The 26,280-nt window shown below is 38.1% G+C and overlaps 1 protein-coding gene across 1 annotated transcript in view; it reads left to right on the top strand.

Moving 5' to 3' along the window:
- Window positions 1-2,529: 2,529 nt before the first annotated feature.
- Window positions 2,530-26,280, top strand: part of SLC30A8 (solute carrier family 30 member 8) — a 33,284-nt gene continuing 9,533 nt past the window's right edge. Inside the window, exons 1-4 of the mRNA XM_036094676.2 lie at window positions 2,530-2,600; window positions 12,278-12,477; window positions 21,825-21,971; window positions 24,258-24,411. Coding sequence (XP_035950569.1) covers window positions 2,530-2,600; window positions 12,278-12,477; window positions 21,825-21,971; window positions 24,258-24,411 — 572 coding nt within the window. The remainder of the gene's footprint in view (window positions 2,601-12,277; window positions 12,478-21,824; window positions 21,972-24,257; window positions 24,412-26,280) is intronic.

Genomic DNA, 26,280 nt, shown 5'->3' with positions numbered 1-26,280 from the left:
GAATATTTCACACAATGTGACATGCAGGCAATTCTTAATCATAATTTATCTACATTTAAATTTATACAAGCAAAACTTACTTTTTTAACATAAAAGTTTTATTTGCTGTAATCTACTCTTTGCTACTCTTATGCTACTTACACCAGAAGTTTTGGTTTATACTAGAGTAGTTATTTCCAAGAGTAGCACTTGGAAATTCACAAAAATTTGATGAAAGTAATTTCTTAATACTTTTAAAAATGCATATTTTTTATTTTTAAATGATCACACATGTACACATACACATTTTATAGGTTTGTATATATGCGTGCACATATAATTAAGTAAATCATAGGAAATTGCTGATTTTAGACTATATTAGGTCTATAAAAATGGCAATTTTATATATTTCAACTTATAAATAAACAGCAGAGGTCACAGAATACATGTTTTTCTTCTTCTTTGCTGGGTTCCCCATTCCCTCTTTTCTCATCTCCACCTCACCCTCTTCTGTATCAGTCCTTCCCTACACTTCCCATATATCCTCACTCTCTTCTTGCCTCACAGGCAATTCACATTAACAACCTAGTATGTATCTCTGTGCTCACAGAATCATGAACAGATGTAAATATTTCTGCGCATCTATATATGTGTTAGTGACAAAACTCATGATGCAGATCTCAAACTTCCAGATTGTTTTTTTTCCTGTTGATAGCTACAGCTATGTATTCTTTTTCCTGAATTTGAATTTTGCTTATCTTCTCTTCTTTGCACTTATCCTTAATGGATTTCAGCCTAATTCCCTTTTTGACATTCATTCACTTGAATTCTATTTCTCTCCTATGTACTAGAAACAATTCACAAATGATTCAAGCTGCAAAGTGTTGCAACATGTCACAAAGATGGATTAGTAATTCTTTTCTGGTTTCCTACTTTGCATCCACAGAATAACCTATTATTTTGCAAAGTTAAGAGTAAGGATATACGAGAAGGAAATGCTTTGGATTATTCTAGTAACTCTAGACCCAGAATTTCTCCTGCAAGGAAAAATGGCCTCCCAGAGCCATTTCTCTGATTTCCATCAGTCACAACCAAGTTAATGATTGGTTTAGGCAATGGAGTCATATGGAAAGATCTTAGAACTTATGTTATGGATGAGGCTGTTTGAAATCTTAAACATGAGGTACAGCTTCACTGCAGATGTCATAGGACACCTGATGCTCTCACTGTTAGCCAAAGGTGACTTCTCCTCTCACTGTTACTGAAATTGCCATTGAATCCCACTTTCTTCTTCAGACGCAATATCTCTCCTATTAGGCCATTGTGGCAGACTTCGGCTCAGTACTATGGGCAGATTCCCAAGATGCTGGGCAACTGGGCTATTCCAGGACTACACTACTCTGAGTTTTCCCACTAGGAAGTGAATGTTGACAGAAGGAGAAGGAAATGAGTACTCAGTAGTTGGAGATTTATGGCTTCTTCTCCAGTCTGTACTCCCCAATCCCCCATGTGCATCTGTACAGGTCTTGGATGCTCTTTGGCCTCCCCACAAATGCCTACCATAAAGGGCTATAGTCCCTTCTCTTATTTGGAAAGGAAAATGCTTTATAATGAAATAAAATGTGAATTCCTAGGAGCTTAGGGGTTGAATGTCCCTTGGGATCAACTCAGAAGATGCCATTCCTGAATTGTGATTTGTTTTCCTGATAGAGTTTCCTTGGGTGAGTCTTTTATCCTCAGCAGAGGATACCCTAGCCAGGGAGAAGACAGATCATTCCAGTTCTTTTAGGTATGACTGAGGGCTGTAATTTATTTAGAAGCTGAGTCTGCCCTTTTCCTGCCTGTCAAAAGGGCTTCAAAGCTGCCACACCAGGAACTGTTTCAGATTACAGACTTCAGCAACTAATGACCCATGTCCTCCCTTCAGTAGTGAAATCCCAAAATGGCCCTGGGAGAGGAGAAAGTAAATCCTGACAGTGCTTAGAGGTCATCTTAGAACTAAATCTCAAGAGAAATGTTTTTAGGTTGAGAGAGAGATCCCCCCGCAAAAAAAATGAAAGGAAAAGAAAGGGAAATCATGAGACTAGTGCCCAGAAGGGTGTCTGCAGCTCACCCAGGTGTGTTCTGAAGACCAAACATCTACATCAGCAATTAGCAGGAAACCCTTGAGCTCCTCTACCTCTCAGGAAACAGTGGAATCAGATAGCATCGGAAGCGCACACACACTCTCTCTCTCTCTCTCTCTCTCTTTCTCTCTCTCGCTTCACCTGATCCTTCCTGCAGGTCTCTGTAGGAAAGGAGTTTCTGTGGGTAAGAGAATGAGACCAGGTGATCGTCCGAGGAGGCTGTAATTTTAGCAGACCTACCAAGAACCTTGATGTAGGAGGCTTGTTATTCTAAATCACAGAAGCCTTTTTATTTTTTTCTTTGGAAAGTATGTGAATGATTATAATGCTGCTTTGCTTCCCAAACTGAGCAGTGAGGTAAACAGCAGAAGCCACAACAACCCAACAACCACAAACAACAGCAGAAGCTCTCATCCTGACCACCATGGAGTTTCTTGAAAGAACTTACCTTGTGAATGACAGAGCCACCAAGATGTATGCCTTCACCCTAGACAGGTAACAGACACCTGTTTCTGCTTCACGACTTTCTGTGTCTTGACTATTCAATAAATCGTTAGATCCTACTTCTTCAAAATTGGAAACTTTTGCTGTGCAACTCAGGGGTATTTTGTAAAATCTGATAAGCTGTTGACTGACCTGTATAATTCATATCCTGAAAAATGCAGGATTTGATTCCTTAAATATCCTAAGTGCACAAAGGATACATTTTATTAATATATTTTTCATCTGTAGTTTATCTTCCAGGAAACAGGCATATATGATCTAATCTGTTTACCTTTCTTTTCCTCAATTATTCCCATTTTTAAAGTTCTAAATACATTTTATTAAATTATATTTAGAAAAAAATTAAGGCTTTTCAACATTGTGACAGAATTGGGGTTACATCAATCTTTAAACCAACTGCTGTTTTCTTAATCATAAAATACCATAGTCAAATGTACACAACTATAATGAATATAGCTGAGTTTAATGTCCTACATAGTTCTAGTCCGCTTACTATCTCCACAATACCACATGCACAGTACCACATTCATTTATCTTCCCCTTATTGAACTACTATTGATTGAACACGCTCGGATATATAACAGGAAGAAAACATGCTTACTTTCAGATCTCTGTCCTCTTGAAACTTTGAGTCTAATGTGGAATGCACACAGAAAATAGGCAATTACAAAATAGCATAGAAGTGTCATTCTGGAGGTGTTTAATGAGAAGATCTCAAAGGAACCTAGGCCTTAGCCAGACTTTAGGGGTCAGAGAAAGCATTGCAGAAGTGATAGAATAAGAAGTGAAAAATGAAAAGGAGTTAGAGTAAGGTTAGGAAAATTCCATAGAAAATACAGGTGGGGGGACATTTTCCAGACTGAGATAATTGCCTGGTAAAAACAGAGACATATAAGAATAAGAGTTTTGTATGTTTGGGGAATTCAGTCTGAATGAGGAGCAAAGAGAAACATGCTTAGTACGTACAGATGAATGAATGGAAATCTAAAATGATTTCATGTAGGAGCAGAACTTAAGAGAACACATACCCATTAATAGTATGTGTAATGTCTGTTTGTTTCATGGAACCAAATTCATATTCTGAAAGAGTAGCAACATTGTGTTTGATAGCATCAAATGTTTGAACAACTGTAAAGGGACATTTTTAATAGGATCTTTATAATTTTGCTTTAAAAATATATGATAGAATCTAGCACATCTATTATCTCACATTATAACAATTATTTTTCTTAGAAAATAATATTAGATGTGATTTATTAAGACCATAAATAACAAAACCTCATGTTAGGTCAGGCAGAAATTTTAGACAAAGAATTGTTTTTACTATAGACACTCTTAATAGAGCATCTCTACATTATTAAAATAACACTATTTGCCTTCTCATTAAAATAGACCATTAACTCTGTTACACAAATAAAGCTAACCATATAGAGTTATAGGTCTCTTTCATTTCCTAAATGGGTATGGTTTTCAGGATATGGTGATGATAGAAACTATCAAACTCATTTTTATTTTCTTTTCATATAAAAACAGTTAAATCTTGGAGAGATGATTTATGCTGATCCCTCATTTTACCAGTTAGGAACCTGAATGCCAAAGAGAAGTGCCTTTCTTAAGGTCAGCTGTCTAACTATGGCAGAGTTGGGATCTGAACCCATGCCTCCTGTTCGTGAATTTAGTGCCTGCTTCCTCCTCTTCCACCTCTCCTGCACACACACTTTCACCTTGTGGCCTCCTGAATCCTTAATCTATTTCTCCTTGAGGTCACATGGACCTTGATTTCCTCACTTATTTGCTTCCTTTTATCATCTTCTCTGATCTCCTTTCTCATGGATTTTCTTCTGTCTCTCTTTCCCAGACAACTTTGCCCTCTGATAGTCCTTCTCTTTTCTCCTTCCTTCTCTCTTTCTACTTATAATCAGCTTTCAATTTAAATTGTTACTACCTATTGAGAAACTTAACCTGAAGGAATCTTTATTCTCTAATTCCACGAAAGGAGTATTTCATTTATCTACTGCTGGGCTACAAACTAGTCTCAGAATGTAGTAGCTTAAACAGCAATCATTTTATTATTCACAATTCATGGGTCAGTGAGGTTTGTTCATGGGGCTGCATTCTGCTGGTGTCTGGGCTGTGCCAAAAGTTCCAAGATGGCTTTAGTCACATGTCTGGGGGCTTTGTACTAGCTTTTGGTTAGTCTTCATTCTTCTCATGACCTCAAATATTTTCCCCCTTAGAGGAGCCTGCTATGGACTGAATATTTGTGTCCCCCCCCCCAAATTCATATTTGGAAGCCCAAACTCTTATGTGACTGTGCTGGAGATAGGACCTTTAAAAGAGGTGATTAAGGTTAAATGAAGTCATCAGGATGGAGCCCTGATATGGTAGAACTGGTGTCCCCATAGAAGAGGAAGAGACACCAGAGATCTCTCTCCACCGTGTGAGGATATAGAAAAGCAGCCATCTATAGACCAGGAAGAGAGCTTTTGCCAGAAACTGAATTTTCCAGCACCTTAATCATGGACATTCAGCCTCCAGAACCATGAGAAAATAAATTTCTGTTGTTTAAGTTACCCAGTCTGTGATATTTTGTTATAGCAGCTTGAGCAGACTAACATAAGGTCCAGCTTTAATTGGATCAGATTGTGGAGCAATTTATGCCTTAGGGCATTGTTAAGACAGTAGAGTAATCAATAAGTGATTAAATTGGTCAATAGTTGGATGTGATACCCATTTAGGCAGAACAGCCAGAAGCTTAACAGTGAGACCATGGAAAGAGACAATCAAAGCAAACATGATTAAAATGATCAGTATCCCTGGGCTGGGGTGGAGGAGGTAAAGATGACTCTGTGTATACTAAGGCTTCACCCTCTTGGGAATAATAACAGAAGTTGCACATGTAGGAGACATCAGAGGAAAGAGATTCCACTTAATTAGACAAGCCATTCCCAAACAAATAATAGAGCAAACAAGTAAACATCAGTAAGAACAGGCCCATAGGGGATCAATATCCAGAACTGCTACCATGTATTATCTAAAACATCCAATTTTAGGCTAAATATTATAAGACCTGCAAAGAAACAGCAAAAAATAACACATACATAGTAAAAAGAGCAGGTAATAGAAACTGCCTTTAAAAGAGCCCAGGTGTTGGACTTAGCATTCAGAGATTTCAGAGTAGTCATTATAAATATGATTAAAGACTTAAATGAAATCATGTTTAAAAAATTAAAGAGAGGTATGATGGCAGTGTCTCATCAAATAATGTCAGTTAAGAGATAGAAATTATATAAAAAAGAGATAAATGGAAATTCTGAAGTTGAAAGTACATTAAGTAGAATAAAAAATTTGTTAAAGGAGCTCAGCAGTAGATATGAACTGACAGAAGAATCAGTGAACTTGAAGATAGATCAACAGATATGCAACATAAAGCACACAGAGAAAAAAACAAGGAAAAAGTAACAGAACCTCAAAGAAATGTGGCACATCACTGAATGCCCTAACACACACATAATGGGAGTACCAGAAGGAGAGGAGAAAAAGGAGGAGAGAAATATTCAAAGAAATAATGGTTAGAATTTTCCAAAATTTGGTGACAATATTAATCTACACATCTACAATGGGTCAACAGACTCTAAGAAGAATCAAGGAAAACAGATCTACTCTCTGACATATCATAGCGAAAATACTGAAAGCAAAACAGAAAAAAATCTTGAAAGCATCAAGAGAGAAAAAGATTCATCATGTTCAAGAGCATCTCAGTAAGATTACCACCTGACTTCTAGCAGAATAAAAGGACCTGGAAGGCAGTGGAATGACATATTCAAAGAGCTAAAAGAAAAAAAAAAGAACTGTCAACCAATCATCTTATATCCAGCAAAACTATCTTCTAAAATGAAGGTGAAATGAAGACATTCCCAGGTGAGCAAAAACTGAGAAAATTTTTTGCTAGCAGACTCACTTTTCAAGCACTAGCAAAGGAAAATTTTCAGGCTGAAAATAAATGACACCAGACATTAACTTGAATCAAGGCACAAAAACCAAATAGCATCAGTAAAGATAAAGGTAATTATAAAAGATGGCATATTTACTCTCCTTTCTTCTCTTAACTGATGTAAAGATAAATTGCATACATAACATACATACATATATATATATATATATATATATATATATATATATATATATAATATTAGATGAAATACTAAAGTTATAGAAAGATACAAACTACCAAACTAACTCAAGAGAAAACAGAAAATCTTAGTGGATCTATAATAAGTAAAAAGATTGACTTAGTACTAAGGAAACTTCATGCAAAGAAAATCCCAAACCCAGATGTCTTCACTGGTGGTTTTTACCAAACATATAAAGTAGAATTAATACCAGTTCTTCACAAATTTTTCCAAAAAATAAAAAGGATTGAACATTTTCCAACTCATCCTATATTTTAACATTCCACTGATAGCAAAACAAGAAGATATCACAAGAAAATAAAACTATAAGTCAATATGCCTTATATATACAGATTCAAAAATCCCTCCACCCAATACTAACAAACTGAACACAGCAAGATAAAAAAAAAATTATGAACTACGGTGAAGTCAAATTTATCCCAGTAATGCATACTTCATTTAACATTTGAAATACAATCAAAGGAATACACCACATTAATAAAATAAAGGACAAAACCCACCACATGATTATCTCATTAGATGCAGAAAAAGCATTCAACAAAACAACAGCCTTTCATTATGGTGACATTCACCAAACAAGAAATAGAAGGGAACTTTTTCAACCTGATAAAAAGTTTTCTATGGAAAACATGAAGCTAACAAACTTAGTGGTAAAGGCCTGAAAGCTTTCCCTTAATATCAGGAACAAGACAGGGATGCCCATTGTCACCATTTCTACATAGCAGAGCCCTACTGCGGCTCGATCCCAGGACCATGAGATCATGACCTGAGTAGAAACCAAGAGGCCAACACCAAGAGTCCCATGCTTAACTGATTGAGCCACCCAGGTGCCCCTAGCTTTAAGTTATTTCACAGTACAACTTTATTGTTTCTGAAGAACAATGATAATCATGTAATGTGAAAATGGTAGACTAACTTAAAAATTCACATTTTTTGTGTATTTATCTTGTTCCAAACACACTCTGAAGTGTTCATATGAACTAGCTAAAATCTCAAAGCTACCCTGTGAGAGAGGTGTCATCATTATCCCCATTTCGCAGGTGAGGAAATTGAGGCACAGAGTGGTTAAGTTGTTTTCTTACAGTCATACATTACTGAGTGGTAAAGCTGGGATTTGACTTAGCAATGGGATGTCAGAGCCCAAATTCTCAGCTTCCTCCCTGTACTATCATCTACTCAGCCCATTTCAGAAACTGGTATGACCTCCACCTAGCTGTTGTAACCAGAAATCCATGAGGAATCCTCGAGTCCCAACCTTCCCTCATTCCCCTCTAAATAATGCTATTGGTTAGTAAGTCCCATTGATTCTACCTCCCAAACATCCCTCAAATACGGCTACTTTTTCCCCTTTTCCTTGTCACTGCACTGGTCCAAATTGCCAGCATCTCTGCTTCAGCCACCTCCTAAATGGTCTCCATGTTTTGCCTCTTTATGCTCAAGCCTTCCAAGCATCACCTGAAGTGAGCATTTTAGAAATGTGAACCACATTATGTTACTTCCCTGCTTAAAACTTTCCAACTTCCTTCTTGCAGACTTTGAAGAAAAGGAAACCCTTTTTAATGGTTCACAGAGTTCTGCATGATCTAACTTCTGCCTGCTTCTCTGATGTCATCCAATATCACTTTCTTCATCCCACAGTGGCCACCTACGTAGTTCCCTTTCTGTCAAGGCTAGCTTTTGACAGGATAGGCTCTTTCTTGCCTTTTTGCCTTTGCACCAGCAATACCCTCCACTTGTGATGTTTCTCTTTCATGTAGGTCTACTCCCATTATCCTTTAACTCACTGTAGAGATATCTCTACAGAGGTGCCTCCCATTACCGCTCTCTTTGAAGTAGTCCCACCTTTACTCCCTGATCACTGACCATCATACTACACAGCCTCTGTGACTACCGGCTGGCTTACTGTTTGTCTCCCTCTGCTAAGATATAAGCTTCTGAGGTCAGGAACTTAGTCTTAAAGACCATGGATCAATTAGCATCTCTGAAAGTGTAGGCACATTGCAGGGATGCAGTACAAATTTGTTGAATGAATGAATACGTGAGGTATTGGGATATGCATAGTGGGACCTAAGCTTTCATCTCCTCTTCTCATAGGAATAGTGATTTGAGGTTCTTGGGAGAAGTGATGTGAAGGCGCAAAATAGAAGTGATTTTATGTAGTCAACATATGAAATAAGAGGGTGAAAGTTTTACCAGCTCTACTTTAGAGACACAGAAACAAAGTGGTTTAACTTCTACCATCAAACAAAAATAAAATACAAAAGAAAAAAAAAAAAAACTTCTCCAAGATCACAAAACAAAGCTCCATTCTTTAATTAGTATTTTAAGAAATAAACTCAAAGTTGTAGGCTATTGCAAGAAAAATTTTGAATATTTCCCTATTTCTCCTGTTATTCCCCCTTTTTTTCTTTGATGCTACAGTAACTTCCTCTGCTCTGGCCTATTATTCCTATTCTTCAGAACTTCAACCATCTTTGAATTCATGGGAATCTATGGAGATTTATTCATAATTCATTTTTTGATGCATCATAGCATTTGCTTTTTATAACCTTCTTAAAATTCTCAGGATTCACATCATTTTTTAGAGTAAGAGCCTATTCTGCATCTATAGGTACCCAGACCACTTTGCTCTAATGAGGTAATGAGAAATGTACGTTAATTTTGGTTTTTAAGTTTTGGGGGGATTACAGACACTTTTAGGAGCCCAGTGAAGACTGTGGGCTCTTGCATCCCCCCATAAAACACACACAAACACATATATGAACACATTGCATCCAATTTCAATGGAGCCTCTGAAGCCCACCTTTGGATCTCCTGCTTAGTATTTCAAGGAGCAATCTCAGCTCAAAGTATATCCATATTGGTTAATCTTAGAGTCTAGGACAATAAAGCAGTATTCAAAGGTAAAAATTGGCCAGGTTTCTGGCAGGTTTCTTTTCTTCTTGTGGCATTGCCCTGGAGGCTGTGCCCTTAGTAGGATTCCTGCCTTTGACTTCTGCACTGCTCCAGAATAAGTTCTTTCTCCTGGTCACTTACCACCTGGTTTTCTCTGGCCACAAGATTCATGAAAAACATAAAATAAAGCAAATCTTCCTATGACTTCAGCAAATCAGTGGCCATATGAACAGTGCCAGAATGATCAGTGACCCTGTCTTGCTCATGTTGCCTTCTCAGCACAAAGGAAGAGGAAACCTCTATCATGCTTTAGTTTTAGTTCTCAGGCTCCTGAGTTGATGGCCATTGGTGATCCACACTGCTACATGATATATTTTTTATTATCAGGGTATGTTCAAAATCCTGAGTGTTATTAATATCATCAGTACAAACATTCCAAAGTCAATTTGGCGATATATACCAAAATCCTTAAAAATGCAGATACCTCTTGACCAGACAATTCCCCTATTAGGGTTACATTTTAAGAAGATAATAATATACTGAGTAAAGATTAACTATAAAGATCAACAGCCCCATTTATATGAGCAAATAATTGGAAAAGAATGAATTGTTTAATAATAGGAAATCAGTTCATTATGTATGACATATTTATATTAAATACAGTGCTCTCTATATGTTAAAAATAATAGTGTAGAGTATTTAATAAATTGAGAAAACGTCAACAATACATATAGCTAAGAATCAGGTTCCAAAGCTGTATCTTTGGTAGGATCCTATGGTGACACTGTCATTTCATCCATAACCCATTCCAGCCCTTCCCCACAGAGTTGCAGCCATAAGATTTGGGTAGCATCTACCCCAATCTCAGCTCCAGGAGTCAGCATGGTAGGGTTTAGCCATTCTGATTATAACAAGGTCTAAGCCAATTAGCCCATCCATATTCCTCTGGCTATAAAGGTTGGTTCTCATTTGGCCAAATCAGCATGCGACTCAGGACTCTTGTTTAGGATTTGAGAATGGACACTCTCTCTGCCTGTATAAGAAAAGGCAGGTGCACAACTGTGATTACCTTGGGCAACCATTCCACTACCATGAGGGAAACCAGCCTGCGGTTAAAGTGTACTTGAGAATGCAGAGCAATGCCTCTGGTGTCTTCCTAAATCAGGTTAAAGCCTGATACATCTAGATGCTTTCAGTTGCAGAACCAATAATTCCCATTTAATAGCATGAGCTTTGTTTTCAGTACTTGTAACCAAAAACACCCTAATTAATTATGAACTCTGATTATGTAAAAAAAAAGTGTGTTTATATATCACAAATCTAAACAACAAAATATCAGTAACAGTTGTCTTTTGGAGGTAAGGTTACCAGTGATTTTTCCCTTTTCTTTGTGCTTTTCTGTAATTCTAGACTTTTTGTAATGAATATATACTTTAGTTTATTCGGGAAAAACCCAAATATAATGATAAGTAGGGTCATAATAATTACCATCATCTAAACCAAAACCTTCAGACCTTTAATTCCAGATGGGGATAAGACAAATGAACTAGCTCTTCAAGTGGAGGTGAATTTATTTTTCTTCTTATACCCTTCAAAGTCATGAATGCTAAGTTCCTAATTCTAAGAATCTTATTAATGTCTTCTAATAAGTTTATTAAAAAAATGAAAGTCTGATCGGCTCAAGATCCGTGGATATTGATATTGGCATCAGTAGAGATTGGTTTCAGGTGTATCGAAGTTTAGGTAGGGAAGTGGGGTGGAGCCCAGTGAAAAAAACACTAGGTTTAGAATCCCAGTTCCGCTGTTTCCTGGTTATTTGGCCTCAGGCAATTACTTAACCTCTCTGAACCTTGATTACTTCAGCTAAGAAACTATGGGATTGGACTGAATGTTATCTACAATCTTTTCATCTATGAAATTCTAGAGCCCTATACATGGCTCTAAATAATGCTTTATATTTGAGAGGAACTAATAGGTGCTGCCTGCTTCAGGAAGTATAAGCACGTTTGACTCCCAATACAGCTTTGATAGATTGAGACAGATTGTCTGCAAAGCTGTGTTAAGAGGGTTTCTGAGAGTCCACATGGACTCAGCAGGAGAAAGTGCTATGATCTATTAACAGTGTTGCTGTGGAGAAGAAAGGAAGAGTTTTGGCATTTAATAGTGAGTATTTGAACCATCAAGCTGACTCCTACGCACATATCCAACATTGCCCTGCCTCCCCCCCTTTAAATTTGTAACACAGGGTCCAAAATCTTTTCAAAGTGCAGTAATTTGGAAGGAAATGCATCAAAGTGTATCTGCTTCCCTTCTCCTGTTCCTTTGACATCTCTTAATCACTGCTGGTAGAGACTGAATAAGACCTTGACTGAATAAAAGCAAAACCTTCAACAGTTGAGAATTCAGAAGGAAATTTCTTGCTTGTTCCTTACACTTGATATTTCTTGTGGAAGGAGCTGTGAACAGCAACTTGCCGGCTAGTTAGCAGATGTCCTACTATCAGTTCTGAGAATGGGCAGGGCTGTCAGTGAGGTATTTGCAACCATGTTCACTTCTTGCTTCTGTCAAACTCATCCATAGTGTGGAACTCCAGCAGAAATCCTTGAATAAAGATCAATGTCCTGGAGAGAAGCCAGAGGAGCTGGAGTCAGGAGCCATCTATCACTGCCACAACAACTCCAAGGCCACAGAGAACAGAGCAAACGAGCAAGTCTATGCCAAGTGGAAACTCTGTGCTGCTTCGGGAATATGCTTCGTTTTCATGATTGCAGAGGTCGTGGGTGAGTATTACTTAAAGAGACTTCCCTGATTAAACAAGCAAACAAACAAAACCCCACATCACTGCAGAAGGGTTATAGAAGTTCTCCTTTGAAAGAAAAATTTCATATTTTTTATAAGTACTGAGTAACAATATGCTCATTATAGATAAGGTGGAAAATACTAGGAAACAAAATAAAATTCATCACCATCCCCCATTTGAGTAATAACCTCTAATAACATTGTGGAGTATTTTTGTACAATATATTTTTCTATTCATAACTCAATAGTTATTTTTAACATAACTTTTTTTAACATAACTGAGAGCATACTGAATGCTTTTGACCATGCCATCAAATACTCTTCAAAAACATTTTTATGCCTGAATAATATTCTATAATATGCTCCACTGTGATTTACATAACCATCTCCCTATTGTTAGAAATTTAGGGAGGTTTTTTGTTTTTTTTTTTCCTGCTGTGGACAATGCTGCAGTGAACACTCATGAATAAGAGTCTCGCTGCCTCTCTGGTTAATCCCTTGAAAGAGATTCCTAACAGTGGAAAAACTGACTGAAGGACATAAATATTTTTATTGCTTCTTGATGCATATTGCCAAACTGCTATCCAGAAAGTTTAAAACAATTCATGTGTCTGCCTGCTGTATGTAAGAATAATTCTCCAAATCTTTACCAGAACTTATTTTAATCTTTTAAAAATCTTTGTTAATGTATAGGTTAATATGCTTTATTTTATTATTCATTTTTTTGTTACTGTTAGAATATTTTTGCATGCTTATTAGTAATCTATATTTCCCTTTGTTGATGCATTTCCTGCTTGCCTCTTAATGTCTCCTGCTCATTTGTTTTTTAGATAATTTTTAATGTTCTATATTGATCTCTGGGAGCTCTTTATATAGTTAGGATATTGAACTTTTTATATTTGTTGTAAGTACTTATTCAGTTTATTGTTTACTTTTTAATTTTTGGTTTGATGTAGAAAAGTTTTAAATTTTATATATGTAATTGTACCAAACATTCCATTTTGAGCTAACTTCTTTTATTGCTCTTTCACTATTTTAGTGCTTTGGTCCCTATCTACTGAGAAAATAAATATCATTTTGTTGTTCAATTTTTTGCATTTAATTTTAAATCAGTGTGGGATTAGATATGCTCTAAGGACTAAAAATTCTTTTTCTAAGTAACTAACAGTTTTCAGCATTATTTCTGGAATAATTAATTATTCCTTCCATTGATTTTTGATGTTTCTTTAATCATTTATCAATATTTTATAAAAGAATAAGGGTTTGGTTCTAAGGTGTTTCATTGATCTGTATTGTTCTTCTCTGTTACTAGTAACATATTTAATTAACATAGATTTATATGTTATAACATCTGTTGTTCTTTCCTCATTATTCCTTGTTTAACAGAAAAAAGGAAAAATCCATTTATTTCTGTTTATTATTCTAATACATGAGAACCATTGTGTTCAGTTCTCTCCAAAATCAGATTATGATTTTACTGGTATGTAAGTTAATTTGGAAACACAAATCTCTTTAAAATACTCAGTTTTCTCCTCTAGGAATATGGTATGTCTCTCCATTTATCCAAATACTCTACATCTCTCATTTGTTTTGTGATTTTAGTTAGTTAGCTTATTTGTTTTAATACAGGGGCAGACTATTTCTTGCCAAGGTTATTTAGATGTGTTTGGTTTATTCTTTCCAGAGGTGAGTGGGGTCTTCCTTTTTGCACGTCCTCTTTTCTAGGTGGTTACTTTTGGTATTCTCGAATGTTTTCCATTTTGCATATTCATTTTATACTAATCAGTGTATTTGCAGTATTTTCGTTCTAAATGTATCTCAACCCATTTTCTTTGTTCCTCTCTCATCCATCCTCCCCCCTCCTAGGAGATAACACTCTCGTGCAAAAAACATATTTCTCTTCTTTTTCAATAATTATATCTCTTCTGTATGTTTCATATTTTTATCATGTTAAATAATACTTTATGCTAAATCAAATCTTCTGTTCAACTATTTAAGTGAAATGTTTCCTGAGAGGTAAAGTATTTTCATTCTATGAATGAAGTGGGTTTTTTTCCCTAGTTCTTAAATGATTAACAAATAATTAAGGATACTTGTTGATTTTTATCAAGTATATTTTCCTTTAAACATACTCCGTTAAAATTATTTTGACACATTGTTGATGTGTTTCATATTCAGAGATTTCCAAATATAATACAGTCTTTGCATTTCTGGCATTCTGATAATAATAACTGATATCTACTTAATGCTTATTATGTGCCAGGAACTGTGATGAGTGCTTGTCATTATGTTACCTTACTTAATCCTGTCGAAATCCCTGAGAGGTAGGTCCTCTTATAATTAGTTGCACTATATAGATGAGGAACCTGAAATGCAAAAAGTACTTTATTTGAGTACTTGTAAGTGGGCAGGCAGTCTGAATTCAGGGGCTCATGTTCCTAAGCTGTGCCTCTCAAATTCACTGTGGTGGACCATTCTTTCAATGCACTGCTCAATCTGGGTCACTCATATTTTCACTAGGATTTTTTATCTTTATTGATAATTGAAATTGATAGTTTCTGTTTGGAGCTATTTTCCTAAGTTTTTGAATTAGAGTTATGCATATTAAAATGAAAAGTTTAGTCTTAATGATACCTCTTTTTTAAAAAAAAAAATGGAAATGATTTATATAACTCTGTAATTGTATCTTCCTTTTTAAAAACAGATCCCTGGCAAATTGTCTAGCTTTGGAGACATTCTTGGAAACAATTTTAAAAATATATTTATTAGCTTCTTCCTCATTTTTTGATGTACTCAAAATTTCTACTTCTCTAGTAAATTTTGGTCATTTATGTTTTTCCAAAGTCAGCCATCTCATTGAAATTTTCCAATTTATTTTCATACACTGGAACATGACAGTTTCATATTAATATTCTCTTCTTTATTCTAGCTACTTTCTCATTTTAATATTGTTTATATATTTTCTTTTCCTTCATTTAACTTGGTAGATGTCTAGTTTATTTACATTATTTATATGTGTGTATATATATACATATTGAATATATTATTATCTAAATTTTTCATCTGTTTTTAATTCACAGTTTTGGCTTTAAAAATATTTGTTGCTTCCTCCATCTTTCTTCAGGGTTGTAATCTTATTGCATATTTTAATATCTTGAGTTATATCCTTCTCTGATTATTTTTATCCTTTCTTTTTATTAATGATAAAATTATGTTTAACTATGAACTTAGTCTAAAAGTTTTGATATGCAATGTATCTTATTTATTATTTCTACCCCCAAAATAAAAAAAAAGAACACTAGGAACTACCTGGCATACAGTCTCATAAGCTACTATTACTCCATTACCACAATTACCTGTTACACTCTTACCAATATTTTGGCTTCATTTTTTGTTACCCAAAAGGTGGGCTAAATTAATAATAATCCAAGACTGGAGGAAGGCAGTCTGAATCCAGGGGCCCATGTTCAGGAAAACAGAACCTGCTATGTTTTTGTCTTTGTTTTGTTTTGTTTTGTTTTGGCTTGGTTTGGTTTTGCACTATCAAAGCTAACAATCGGAATTAATTGATTTCTTAAACCTCTGGAGTCTTATAGCCTATATATCCACTCAGACTTTTATACCTTTTGAAAACTGGAAAAGAACTTAGACTCATCCAGTCCAAGAAAAATCCAGGGTTGACAAATAATTTTCCAGTCCAAGATTATAAAAATACCTGATACCATACCAGGGTAAGTCTTTTGAAGGAACCGACTTAATAGCTTGATGAAGTTGCAAGGAATTTACTTTGAGTAGTTCCAATTTGAAAATTCACTTGGAAAGTCCACTGACACTTATGCCAGATGTATATGTCTTTTTATTAGTTAAATTCATAAGATCGTGGACAGTATTCTATTGCTCATGTAAGAGATGGATAAAATGGAAAATTTAAAAAACAGAACCTATTCAAAATGTGGCTTAAAAAGGTGATGTTCTGGAAATTCATAGCCCTCCAGATAAAGCACGGGCACCAGTGCATGCAAACGCAGCTCAGCAAGATGCATAAACTGGCTTGTTTTCTCCACTACTTTCTTCCTCTGCTTTCCCCAGAATCCATGTAGATGCTGAGAACAGAGGGCATCTTCTCCCCAGCTGATGTCTAATCAACAGTCTGAAATGAGACGGTGTCCCATTCATAAAACTCACTTTTCTCCTTGTACCTTTCCTATGCCTGGTCATGTTGCTTCAAGATAACTTATATTTTTAGGGGAGGGGGGATGAAAAACTATTCACTTGGAGTGAGCCAATCAATGTCCCTCTTCCCTCTCATTCTTTTTTTTTTTTTTTTTTTTAAAGATTTTATTTATTTATTTGACAGAGAGAGACAGCGAGAGAGGGAACACAAGCAGCGGGAGTGGGAGAGGGAGAAGCAGGCTCCCCGCAGAGCAGGGAGCCCGATGCGGGACTCGATCCCAGGACCCTGGGATCATGACCTGAGCCAAAGGCAGTCGCTTAACCGACTGAGCCACCCAGGCGCCCTTCCCTCTCATTCTTAATCATTAATTAGTCTATAAGTTCTAATCTGGCTTCAGTTTAGAGCCAGAAGAAAGTGATGTTGTCAGTACAGGAATTAAATGGATACTGACAGACTCATTTTGAAGTTGAGCTGCATTGATTTTGAACTGATTTCCCTAAAACATTGCTCTCATCATGTTAAATCTGTCTTCAGAATTCTTCAATGGTTCCTCTTTGCCTAGTTCAGTGTTTCACAACGTTTCCCCCATCACGGCAAGCACAGGGCACTTTACTGAGTACTGGGGTAGACCCACGAGCGTGCTGTAGCAGGGAGAGGGTGGTTCAGGGGCCCCCTCTGTGCTTGGGCTCACTGGCCTACCCCAAGTGAAAAGAGATCAGTGTATTCGAACTTTCTGGCATTCTGGAAAATTTGACTTTCAAGTCATTCCATCATCTGGCTGCCAAACCGACTATCAATCTCTTTCTTTTACTTGTCACAACATGACTCTTCTGTTTCAGCTGTTAATCCATCCTGTGCAAAATAACATTGTATCTTAAAGTCTCTGTAGCTTTTGCTTATGTCTTTTTATTTGAATGGAAAATGCCTCTCCTCATTCCCTGCACTCATCAAAACCCTGATCATCATTCAAGACCCCAACCAGACCTCACCTAAAGCCATTCTTGACCAGGTCAGAGAAAGCGATTCTTATTCTCAGGTCACTTTTGGGAATCCGGGAGGTCCTCATACAGGGTATGGGATTTGAGACAGGCCTTAAAGTTTGTGCAGGAATCGAAAGATGGCTAAGAGGGAGATGAAAAAGGCCTTCCAGAGGGAGGGCCCTGATGAGCAGCACCTGATAACTCCTGTGGTCCAGGAGGTACCAAATATTAGCCTTGCTTGGAAAGATTTTAAGTGGGTGGGTCGGCAATAGGACAGGAAATCTGTATTCTTAGAAAGAAATTCAAGTGATTCTTGATGTGTAGCTACATTTGGGGGCCACTGTTTATAGTGGTCAAGGATTGCCTGTTCCAGAATCTTCCTCCTACTCTGTGCTGGCTGCAGTTCTGGTCCTCCTGGACCAAGAAACTCATGCTCAGAGGCAAGGCTGGGCATGAGACGCCAAGCAAGATTATTCAGTTTCTGGGTCTTTTTCATAGAGAGGCTGGGCGGGGCGGGGAGGGGGGAAGCTTGCTATCCTCCACAAATACTCTGCTGAAATGATATAAACCTGGAGCTTCCCAAGTCCAACCCTTCTTGCTAAGGGTAAGGTAGTCTGTCTTCAGTAAGACAATAAATAGCAATAGTTAGAGACAGAGCAGAGCCCCCGAAACGTTTTTTGAACCTTAGGATTAGGCTGCACTTGATCCAATCCCACCCTGGTTTGTTCTCAGTTGTTTGGGCCAGTAAATTATCATTTTGTTGTTGTTGTTGAAGCCAGTTTGGGTTAGGCATTTATGACTTACAACTGGACCTCTGAAAGATCTACCAAAGTCAGTGATGTAAGATAAAACAGAACAAGTGCAGAATAGAACTAGAATGGTAGCTGGGGTTCAAGAAAGACCATGAGGCTTGACTGGAGAATCTGGATTAAATCTGGAGGCCTTCCAGAATAACTGACATTTAGAACAGGGGAGAACCAGGTCAAAGGGCTGTGTTTCGAAAGAGAATTGGCCACAGAGCAGATTGGTGGAAGGAATTAAAGAAGGCTGTGTGCATTAGTGTGTCTACTGTCAAGGGGCCTTTGAACCTGTTGAATTGGGAGTCTTTCTGATGGCTTGTGAAAATTCCTAATTATGGAAAGGCCTTACCATGCATATGTAAACGTGTATCCCTATTTAAAAAGACAGACATATAGATACTGAGAGCTCACAAAAATCAGCTCAAGGATGGCCACTGCTGGAAGCAACTGAGAACGGTCAGAGAGAGACATCCTGAAGGAGGACTATTTAGAATGTGAAGCACAGATGGAGGACGCAGGAGGTTGCTAGACAGGAAAACAGGGCTGGGAGCGGGCTGGGGAAGATAGTAAGTACCTCAGAGTACAGAACTTCTCCTAGAGAAGTGTCCAAACACACCTATGCAAACTGGCGTGTTTTAAATACTTGTTAAGTAATAACTCCATGCATTGAGTTTTTGATAGTATAATTTTGTTTTTATAGTATGCTATTATGATACATTATTATTATTAATATACTACTATATAGGATTATATAGCATAATAATGCTATTCAAAGATAGTTAAAGGATTTTAAAAAATAGGAATTAATAGCAGAGAGTGGTGTCATCCAGTAATGGGACACAGGCCAATGTTGTCAGAGAGATATATGCTTTTTTCATTCCAGTCGGTATGTCTCTGTTCTCCACAGAGCATGTCATGTGTACTTAACATCCACTCTCTGAACCTGAGGTGAGCATGACATACAGGCCCAATGGCTCTGCCGATGTCCTCTTACCCCACAAGCCCTAAGAAGAGTGCATTTCCAGAATTTAGTCCTTAGTGCCTCTCCTATCTTGTTATCAGTACATTGCTTTCTCCATCTTGTCAGTAATCCATAAATGAGTGCTCCTGCCTTCCTTCATGCCTTCCTCGTATTTCCTTGGCTCTTACTGTTGTGCCTTAACCTCCAGCTTCTCCTCGCTCCAGGTCAGCCTCCACATTGCCAGCAAGGATCTCTCTCTTCAGTACAGATTTGAGTGTGTCACAACCTCGCCTCAAAATCACAGTAGATTCCCCTATCCCATAGGATAACATTCCAATTCTTCAGCCTGACATAGTCTCCCACAAGTGGGTCCCCAGCCCACGTCTCCACTCTTATTTCTGGTTATTCCTCCAACACTCCACTCCTCTCGCTTTTCCACAATGGCACCATCTTCTTTCATTTCTGTTTTTGTTCCTGCTCTTGCCTCTTCCTGAAAAACCCTTCCCCTCTAGCTCAGTCTTACCCCTCCCTCTGTGAAAACTTCCTCAATGCTCCCAAGGAGAGTGGTTGTCTGATCCTCTAGCCCACCGCACATGTCTTCAGTACAGTGCATGTTGGACAATGAGATCACTGAAGACAGAGACTGTGATGTGTTTAACTCTGTTTATCTTTGTATACCCCATCCCTGTACCGCACACAGCAAGGGCTCAATAAATACGGGCTGGATGGCTGCGTTCATTGTCAATAATACCCCATGCTTTCAGAAGCAAATGCAAGTTCAGTCAGAAACTACCTCTTGCACACAGTTTTCTCCATAGGATTCAGCATGATTGCTCACAGTTTTCTGGGCTATTCTTATAAGTAGCAATGATGGTTGCAAACTGGTTCTCACCTCCCGGGCCTCCATATAAATATGCTTCTTCCAAAGCAAGTTCTTTTTCCCACTCAGTTGCCTCCTGATTCAACTGAGCCTGTTGAAGAACCCCTATAGGACTCCATTTCCTTGACTTAGGCTACAATTTGAGCCCAGCACATGGAATTGTCACCATCGTTCTTTGCTGAGATGGTGGACGGCTGCTAATCTGCATGTAGCCATTCTTCATGTAAGAAATAATGCATTATTAACCCAGCTTTATTATCAGACCCGAGTTTGGCAGATAGAGCAACATTAGAGGATAACTGGAAGAAAAGCTGATTTGTTAGCAAAATGTTGCTTTTTGGCTAATGAATCATTCTGATTTTTTGCACTGACAGCTCAGTAACAAGCTTGAGACTACTTTGTTTCAGACCATTAAACTTTGACAAACCAGTTATTAACTACAGCTAGAGCCAGTGGTCTGTGGGGATTATTGCAATTATGAGCCATATATGTAATTTTTAAAAATCATTAGTTGAGACAAGGTGAGTCTGATGATGGAGGGGCTGGTGACTGATAGTCCCTGTTGCCTCATCGTACACAGGCAATAAACAGCTGCCGGGAGGACAATGGGTCAGCAATACCTCTTTTTTGGGGGGAAGAATTAGTAAGAGCAATCCAGATTGATCTCCAACAAGGAGCCCTGTTTGGGAAGGAAGAGACAGAAGTTTCTTCTAACTTCTATTTTGGAGGCTGGAGGTCTTTTCTCAAAGGGGAACTAGAAGGAGGTAGAGAAGGCAAACCAAATAGAAAGAAAGGCAAGGCAGGACTGTCATGGTTTGGGTTCTCTTCCTATGCTTTTTTTTTTTTTTAATTTTTTAATTTTTAATTTTTTTATTATGTTGTTAGTCACCATATAGTACTTCATTGGTTTTTGATGTAGTGTTCTATGATTCATTGTCTTCCTATGCTTTATTGGGTTGTAATTACAGTCAAGGACCCCAGCCCTTTCCTTTACTGCTCCCCACTATTCATAATAGGGGTCTTGAACTCAGGCGGATAATACAAATTAGTAGAGCAGAAGGAAGTGGTGAAGATGATAGTAAAATCACAAGTCAAATGCAGACACAGCTGTGTGCCAGACCGCAACCCTGGGTTACAGACAGAAGTCCAGGTCCTCAGCCTTAAGAGCAAGATTCTTCAAATCCAGCCCACACCTCTCCAGCCTCATCTTTTCATATTCTTTTTGAACTCTTATGTCCCCATCTAACTGGGATGTTCTCTAGATGTGTCCCACACTTTCCAGTCTCTGCCCCTTTGCTCTTTCAGGAATGGCCACTCCCCTGAAATCCATTTCTATGTGCTCACATCCTAGACACTCTCTGGGTGTCAGTTTCTTGTCAAATTGGGAAGAAGAGGTAGACTGAATCCATGTTAAGACCTTTTCTCATAAAGTTTTATGAGTCTGTGGCATCTTTCACCAACTGTGGTTAGTACGCGTGTGAAACTAGTTGCATTCTGGGGCCCTAATCCCACATAATGTTCTGCATCCCCTAGGTGGGCACATTGCTGGGAGTCTTGCTGTCATCACAGACGCTGCCCATCTCTTAATTGACCTGACCAGTTTCCTGCTCAGTCTCTTCTCCTTGTGGTTGTCATCGAAGCCCCCTTCGAAGCAGCTGACATTTGGATGGCACCGGGCAGGTACAGTTCACCCACTGAGCATTAATGGCAAAGCAGCTGTGCAGTCAGACCAAGGATAAAAACAGAAGAAACAAAGCAAAGCCTTGTTCAAAAATCCCTTAGAGGCACATCGGTGCACAGAATATAAAGGATGTGTGCATGGGAACACGTGCTCTCAATGTTGATTTGGCAAAAAGCCAGATTAATTGCGCTACCTCTACTGCAATAGGACAACAAGAACATCTGTATCGCTTTAGCAACCGCCCCAGCCCAAGGGTCTCAGTGTACAGTAATAGCCACGAGACCATTCATTAAGCTACTCTGCATCTGGGAGGGAGGATGGGATAAAGCTTCTACCATTTTGCAAACTAAGGTACAGAGAGCCCAGGACAGCCGGAGAGATTGAAGAACTCACAGGTAAGTCGAGAATGGAATGGGAAGGAGAATTTAGGGCAGAGCAAGGGTGGACAACACGCTGACATGGTCAGCCTTCATTGAAAGCTGCCTCTAGATACAGACCACAACTTATACACTGACAATGTGGGCTGTGGTTTTTCAAGCTTAACTGGTAGGAAGTTCTAATTTCACCCCAAAACAATTTATCATCACAAGTGTTTTGAATTGCCTATCCTTTAACATTCAGAGAGAAGGAGAGGGAGAGTGGGAGATGAGGCAATAAACATCAATAAAAAGAATTTGTGACAATGTGATCTGAAGATGCTTTTCAGTCCCTGAACAGTGCTATGCTTGGAAAACACGTATCTTTGGCTGAGCACCTGTCATTTTTCTGTATATATTTTTACATGTACTTTCCCCATTCTTATACTATATATCAAAGCTGTTTTGTAAACACAGAGAGAACTTAGAATACTGCTTGTATTTTCTCATCCTGGTGATGGAAGCCCATGAGCACTGATGCTCTAGAAGACCAGTGCTGTTCACTAGAACTCTCTGCTTCAAGAGAAATGTTCCATAATATAGAGTATAATGTGGCCATAGAGCACTTTATTTTCTTTTTAATTTTATTAATTTTTTAAAGTAGGCTCCATGCCCAGCATGGAGCCCAACGTGGGGCTTAAACTCACGACCCTGAGATCAGGACCTGAGCTGAGATTAAGAGTCGGACGCTCAACCGACTGAACCATGCAGGCGCCCTAATAGAGCACTTTAAATGTGGCTACTGCTCCTGAAGAACCGGATTTTTAATTTTACTTAATTTAAATGGAAACAGTCGCATGTGATGATGGTTACCATATGAGGCAGCCCTGTTAGAGACATATAGGTGAAAATGAACTAGCTTGTCACACATGTAATTTCATGGATGGCTTTGTTTAGGAAGAAGCTAAGTTATAAAAAATAAATTTATTAAAAAAATATTAAGTGGCTAATGAGAAAGGTGGCATGCAGATGTGGTTACAATCATGAAGGCTGTGTGTAAATGACCAAAGTCTGGGAAACAATAGCCCCACACTAGGAAAACAGTATGTTACATTGTTCTGCTTTAAAAGAGGGAAGGCCAAAAGTACCAAATGTGCCTGGCCACTGAGTCCTAGATTTCTAGACCCTCCTAGGCTTTCAGTACCTACCTACAAGGTTAAGTAAAAGATCAGGGTGAGGTGTTAAGGAACTCTTAAGTGAGCAAAGGTGCTTTACTTGGCCTGCAGACTGGACACTATCTTATCTTTAAATATTAATGTAAGTGTCTCCACTCATACTTATTTTCCATATAGTTGCTCTTAAAATGCCGTCAGAGTGTAGATATACCTCTGAGCTTGCCTCTGTGTTTATAATACACTGGGCTGGCAAGTGAAACTCAATTTCATCAAGTACCCTCTGAAGCCTTCCCTTGTGACTATTTTATTCCACACAAGGTACCAGTACTGACAAATTATAAATGTTTTGTGACAAAATTAAGAATTTCTAAACACATTTTACTCTCTGTGTCTCATTATTTCATCTCCTAATAAGTTTCAATCATTTTAGCACCTGTTTAAATTAAAATCCCCGAGGAAAACAGCAATGGCAGAGAGCAATTAATATGCTTTAAAAATTTGCTAGAAATTACTTAGTAATACGGAGCATAATGAACTCAGACACTGGTGTTTTATGAACGCAACATTAAAGTGTCTCATCTTAGCGCTAAAACCCATCCACACTTCTGCTTTGTCAATCACTGAGTGAACTAGTTTAAAGCCTCTTTGAGGGGAGGGGGGTACATCAAGGAACAGTAATGTCTTATGACTCTTGGGAGGTTAAGGCGATTGACAAAGTCATTGTGTATGGGTGTCTGTGTGCTTGAATCCCTAGAGATCCTCGGTGCCCTGCTGTCCATCTTGTGCGTCTGGGTGCTGACTGGGGTGTTGGTGTACCTGGCATGTGAACGCCTGCTCTACCCTGATTACCAGATCCAGGCGACTGTGATGATCATTGTTTCAGGCTGTGCTGTGGCAGCCAACATTATGTAAGTCACCCCACACACTGCCCATAAAGCTTGTCTTTAACCCTGTGTGGACGCAGATGGTGGGGTTTCTGTTGATGCTGTTTGTTTTTGTTTAATTTCTCTACTTGTGAAGATGATAAAGTGAATAAATTGCCAATGAGGTAGTGAAGAGCCAGGATCCGAATTTGGATCCACTAGGCCCAGAATTGAGCTCCTAGCCAGTCTGCTCTCTCATGCATATTGATGGTTCCATATGGGATGTGACTTATTCCTACTTAGTTTTTGTTACATGAACACATTATGGGTTCCCAGAGGGCTGGGCTGGAAAGGATCTTAAATTTTATTTACTTCAGTTCCCTTCCTACTTTTGAATTTTCTTTTGCAACATCCCTATAAAATAGTCATTAGTGTCATATATTTTAACAGAACTAATAACAGGGAATTTATTTCTCTCCAAAGCAGCCTATTTTATCTTTGCATCATTGTGACTGCATGAAAATTCCTTCTTAAGCTGCATTAGCTAAACTCTCTCCTAAACTCTCTCTTCAGTTTCCACCTGTTGGTCCATTCTCTTATCCAGGCAGTCTTAATTCATTCTTATGAGACATGTGATGTCTTACTGGACACGTGATCATTGCCACATTGCTCTTCTCTTACCCAAATGAGCTGATTGTTTATGACAAGGGGGTTCTGAGACCAGGCCTTTGATCTTTTTTGGTTGTTTGGCTCCTTCCCATTTGATAGCTTGATTCTGGGCAACCCTACTTAAAACTGTATTATCTATCTACCTACCTACCTACCTATTAATCATCTATGGTAGACAGAATAATGGTCCCTCAAAGATTTCCACATTCTAATCCTTGGAACTTCTAAGTATGTTAACTTACATAGCAAAAGGAACTTTGCAAATGTGATTAAGTTAAGGATGGGATTTTGAGATGGGGAGATTATCCTGGGTTATCCAGACAGGCCCAATGTGACCAGAAAGGTTCTTGTAAGTAAGAGGGACACTTGAGGTCAGAGTGAAGGGAAGATGCTGTATTGCTGGCTTTGAAGATAGAGAAAGGATCCTGGAGCCAAGGAATGTATGTGACCTCTGGAAGGTGGAAAAGGTAAGACAATGAATTCTCTCCTAGAGTCTCCATAAGGAATGTAGTCCTGCACACCCATTTTAGACTTCTGACCTCCAGAACTATAAGATAATAAATTTATGTTGTTCTAAACCACAAAAGCTTTGTGGTAACTTGTTATAGCAGCGCAAAAAAAAAAAAAAAGATACATACTATGTATTGTCTATCTTGCAATGCAACATGACACATGCTATGAGGTGAGCTTATACATGAAAGTGAAGAAGACAGTGATAGAAGAATCAAATTTTAAAGAGTGTCTTTTAAGAGAGGACACAATGGAATCCCTGGTATTAGAGGAAATTCTGAATGTGTACATTTTGAAAAAGCTCCTCAGGTCACTCTAATCTCCTTACCTTATGCCTGCCTCAGTTCCTTACCTCTTAGTGTGCAAATCATTGCTTGAAATCTCTGAGCTAAACAATTAGAAGAGTGGTATTTTGACTGCTATTACTGAGTAGATTCCTATTTCCATCCAGCTAACTTGAAAATGTGTTTCATATTGGAACCAGGAGAAAAAGTGTGTGGAGATCAATGCAAATCTATCACCACAAGGAGACAAATAAGGCAGAGCACATGTGCTGCTGACTGGGGGTCAATAACATTGTCTTTGCATAAGGAGAACAATATGTCCACAAGACAGCAGGGAAAATGAAAATATTAATAATTTCATGAGAGTCATATGTCACATAGGTTGTGTCGATGCTACATGAGTATGAAGGATACACCTAGCTAACTACCCCATACATCTAGAAACTTGATG

Source organism: Halichoerus grypus, chromosome 5 (assembly GCF_964656455.1).
Source record: "Halichoerus grypus chromosome 5, mHalGry1.hap1.1, whole genome shotgun sequence".
NCBI classification, from domain to species: domain Eukaryota; kingdom Metazoa; phylum Chordata; class Mammalia; order Carnivora; family Phocidae; genus Halichoerus; species Halichoerus grypus.
Note: the sequence above shows the minus strand (reverse complement) of the source record. Positions and strands in the feature narration are given on the sequence as shown.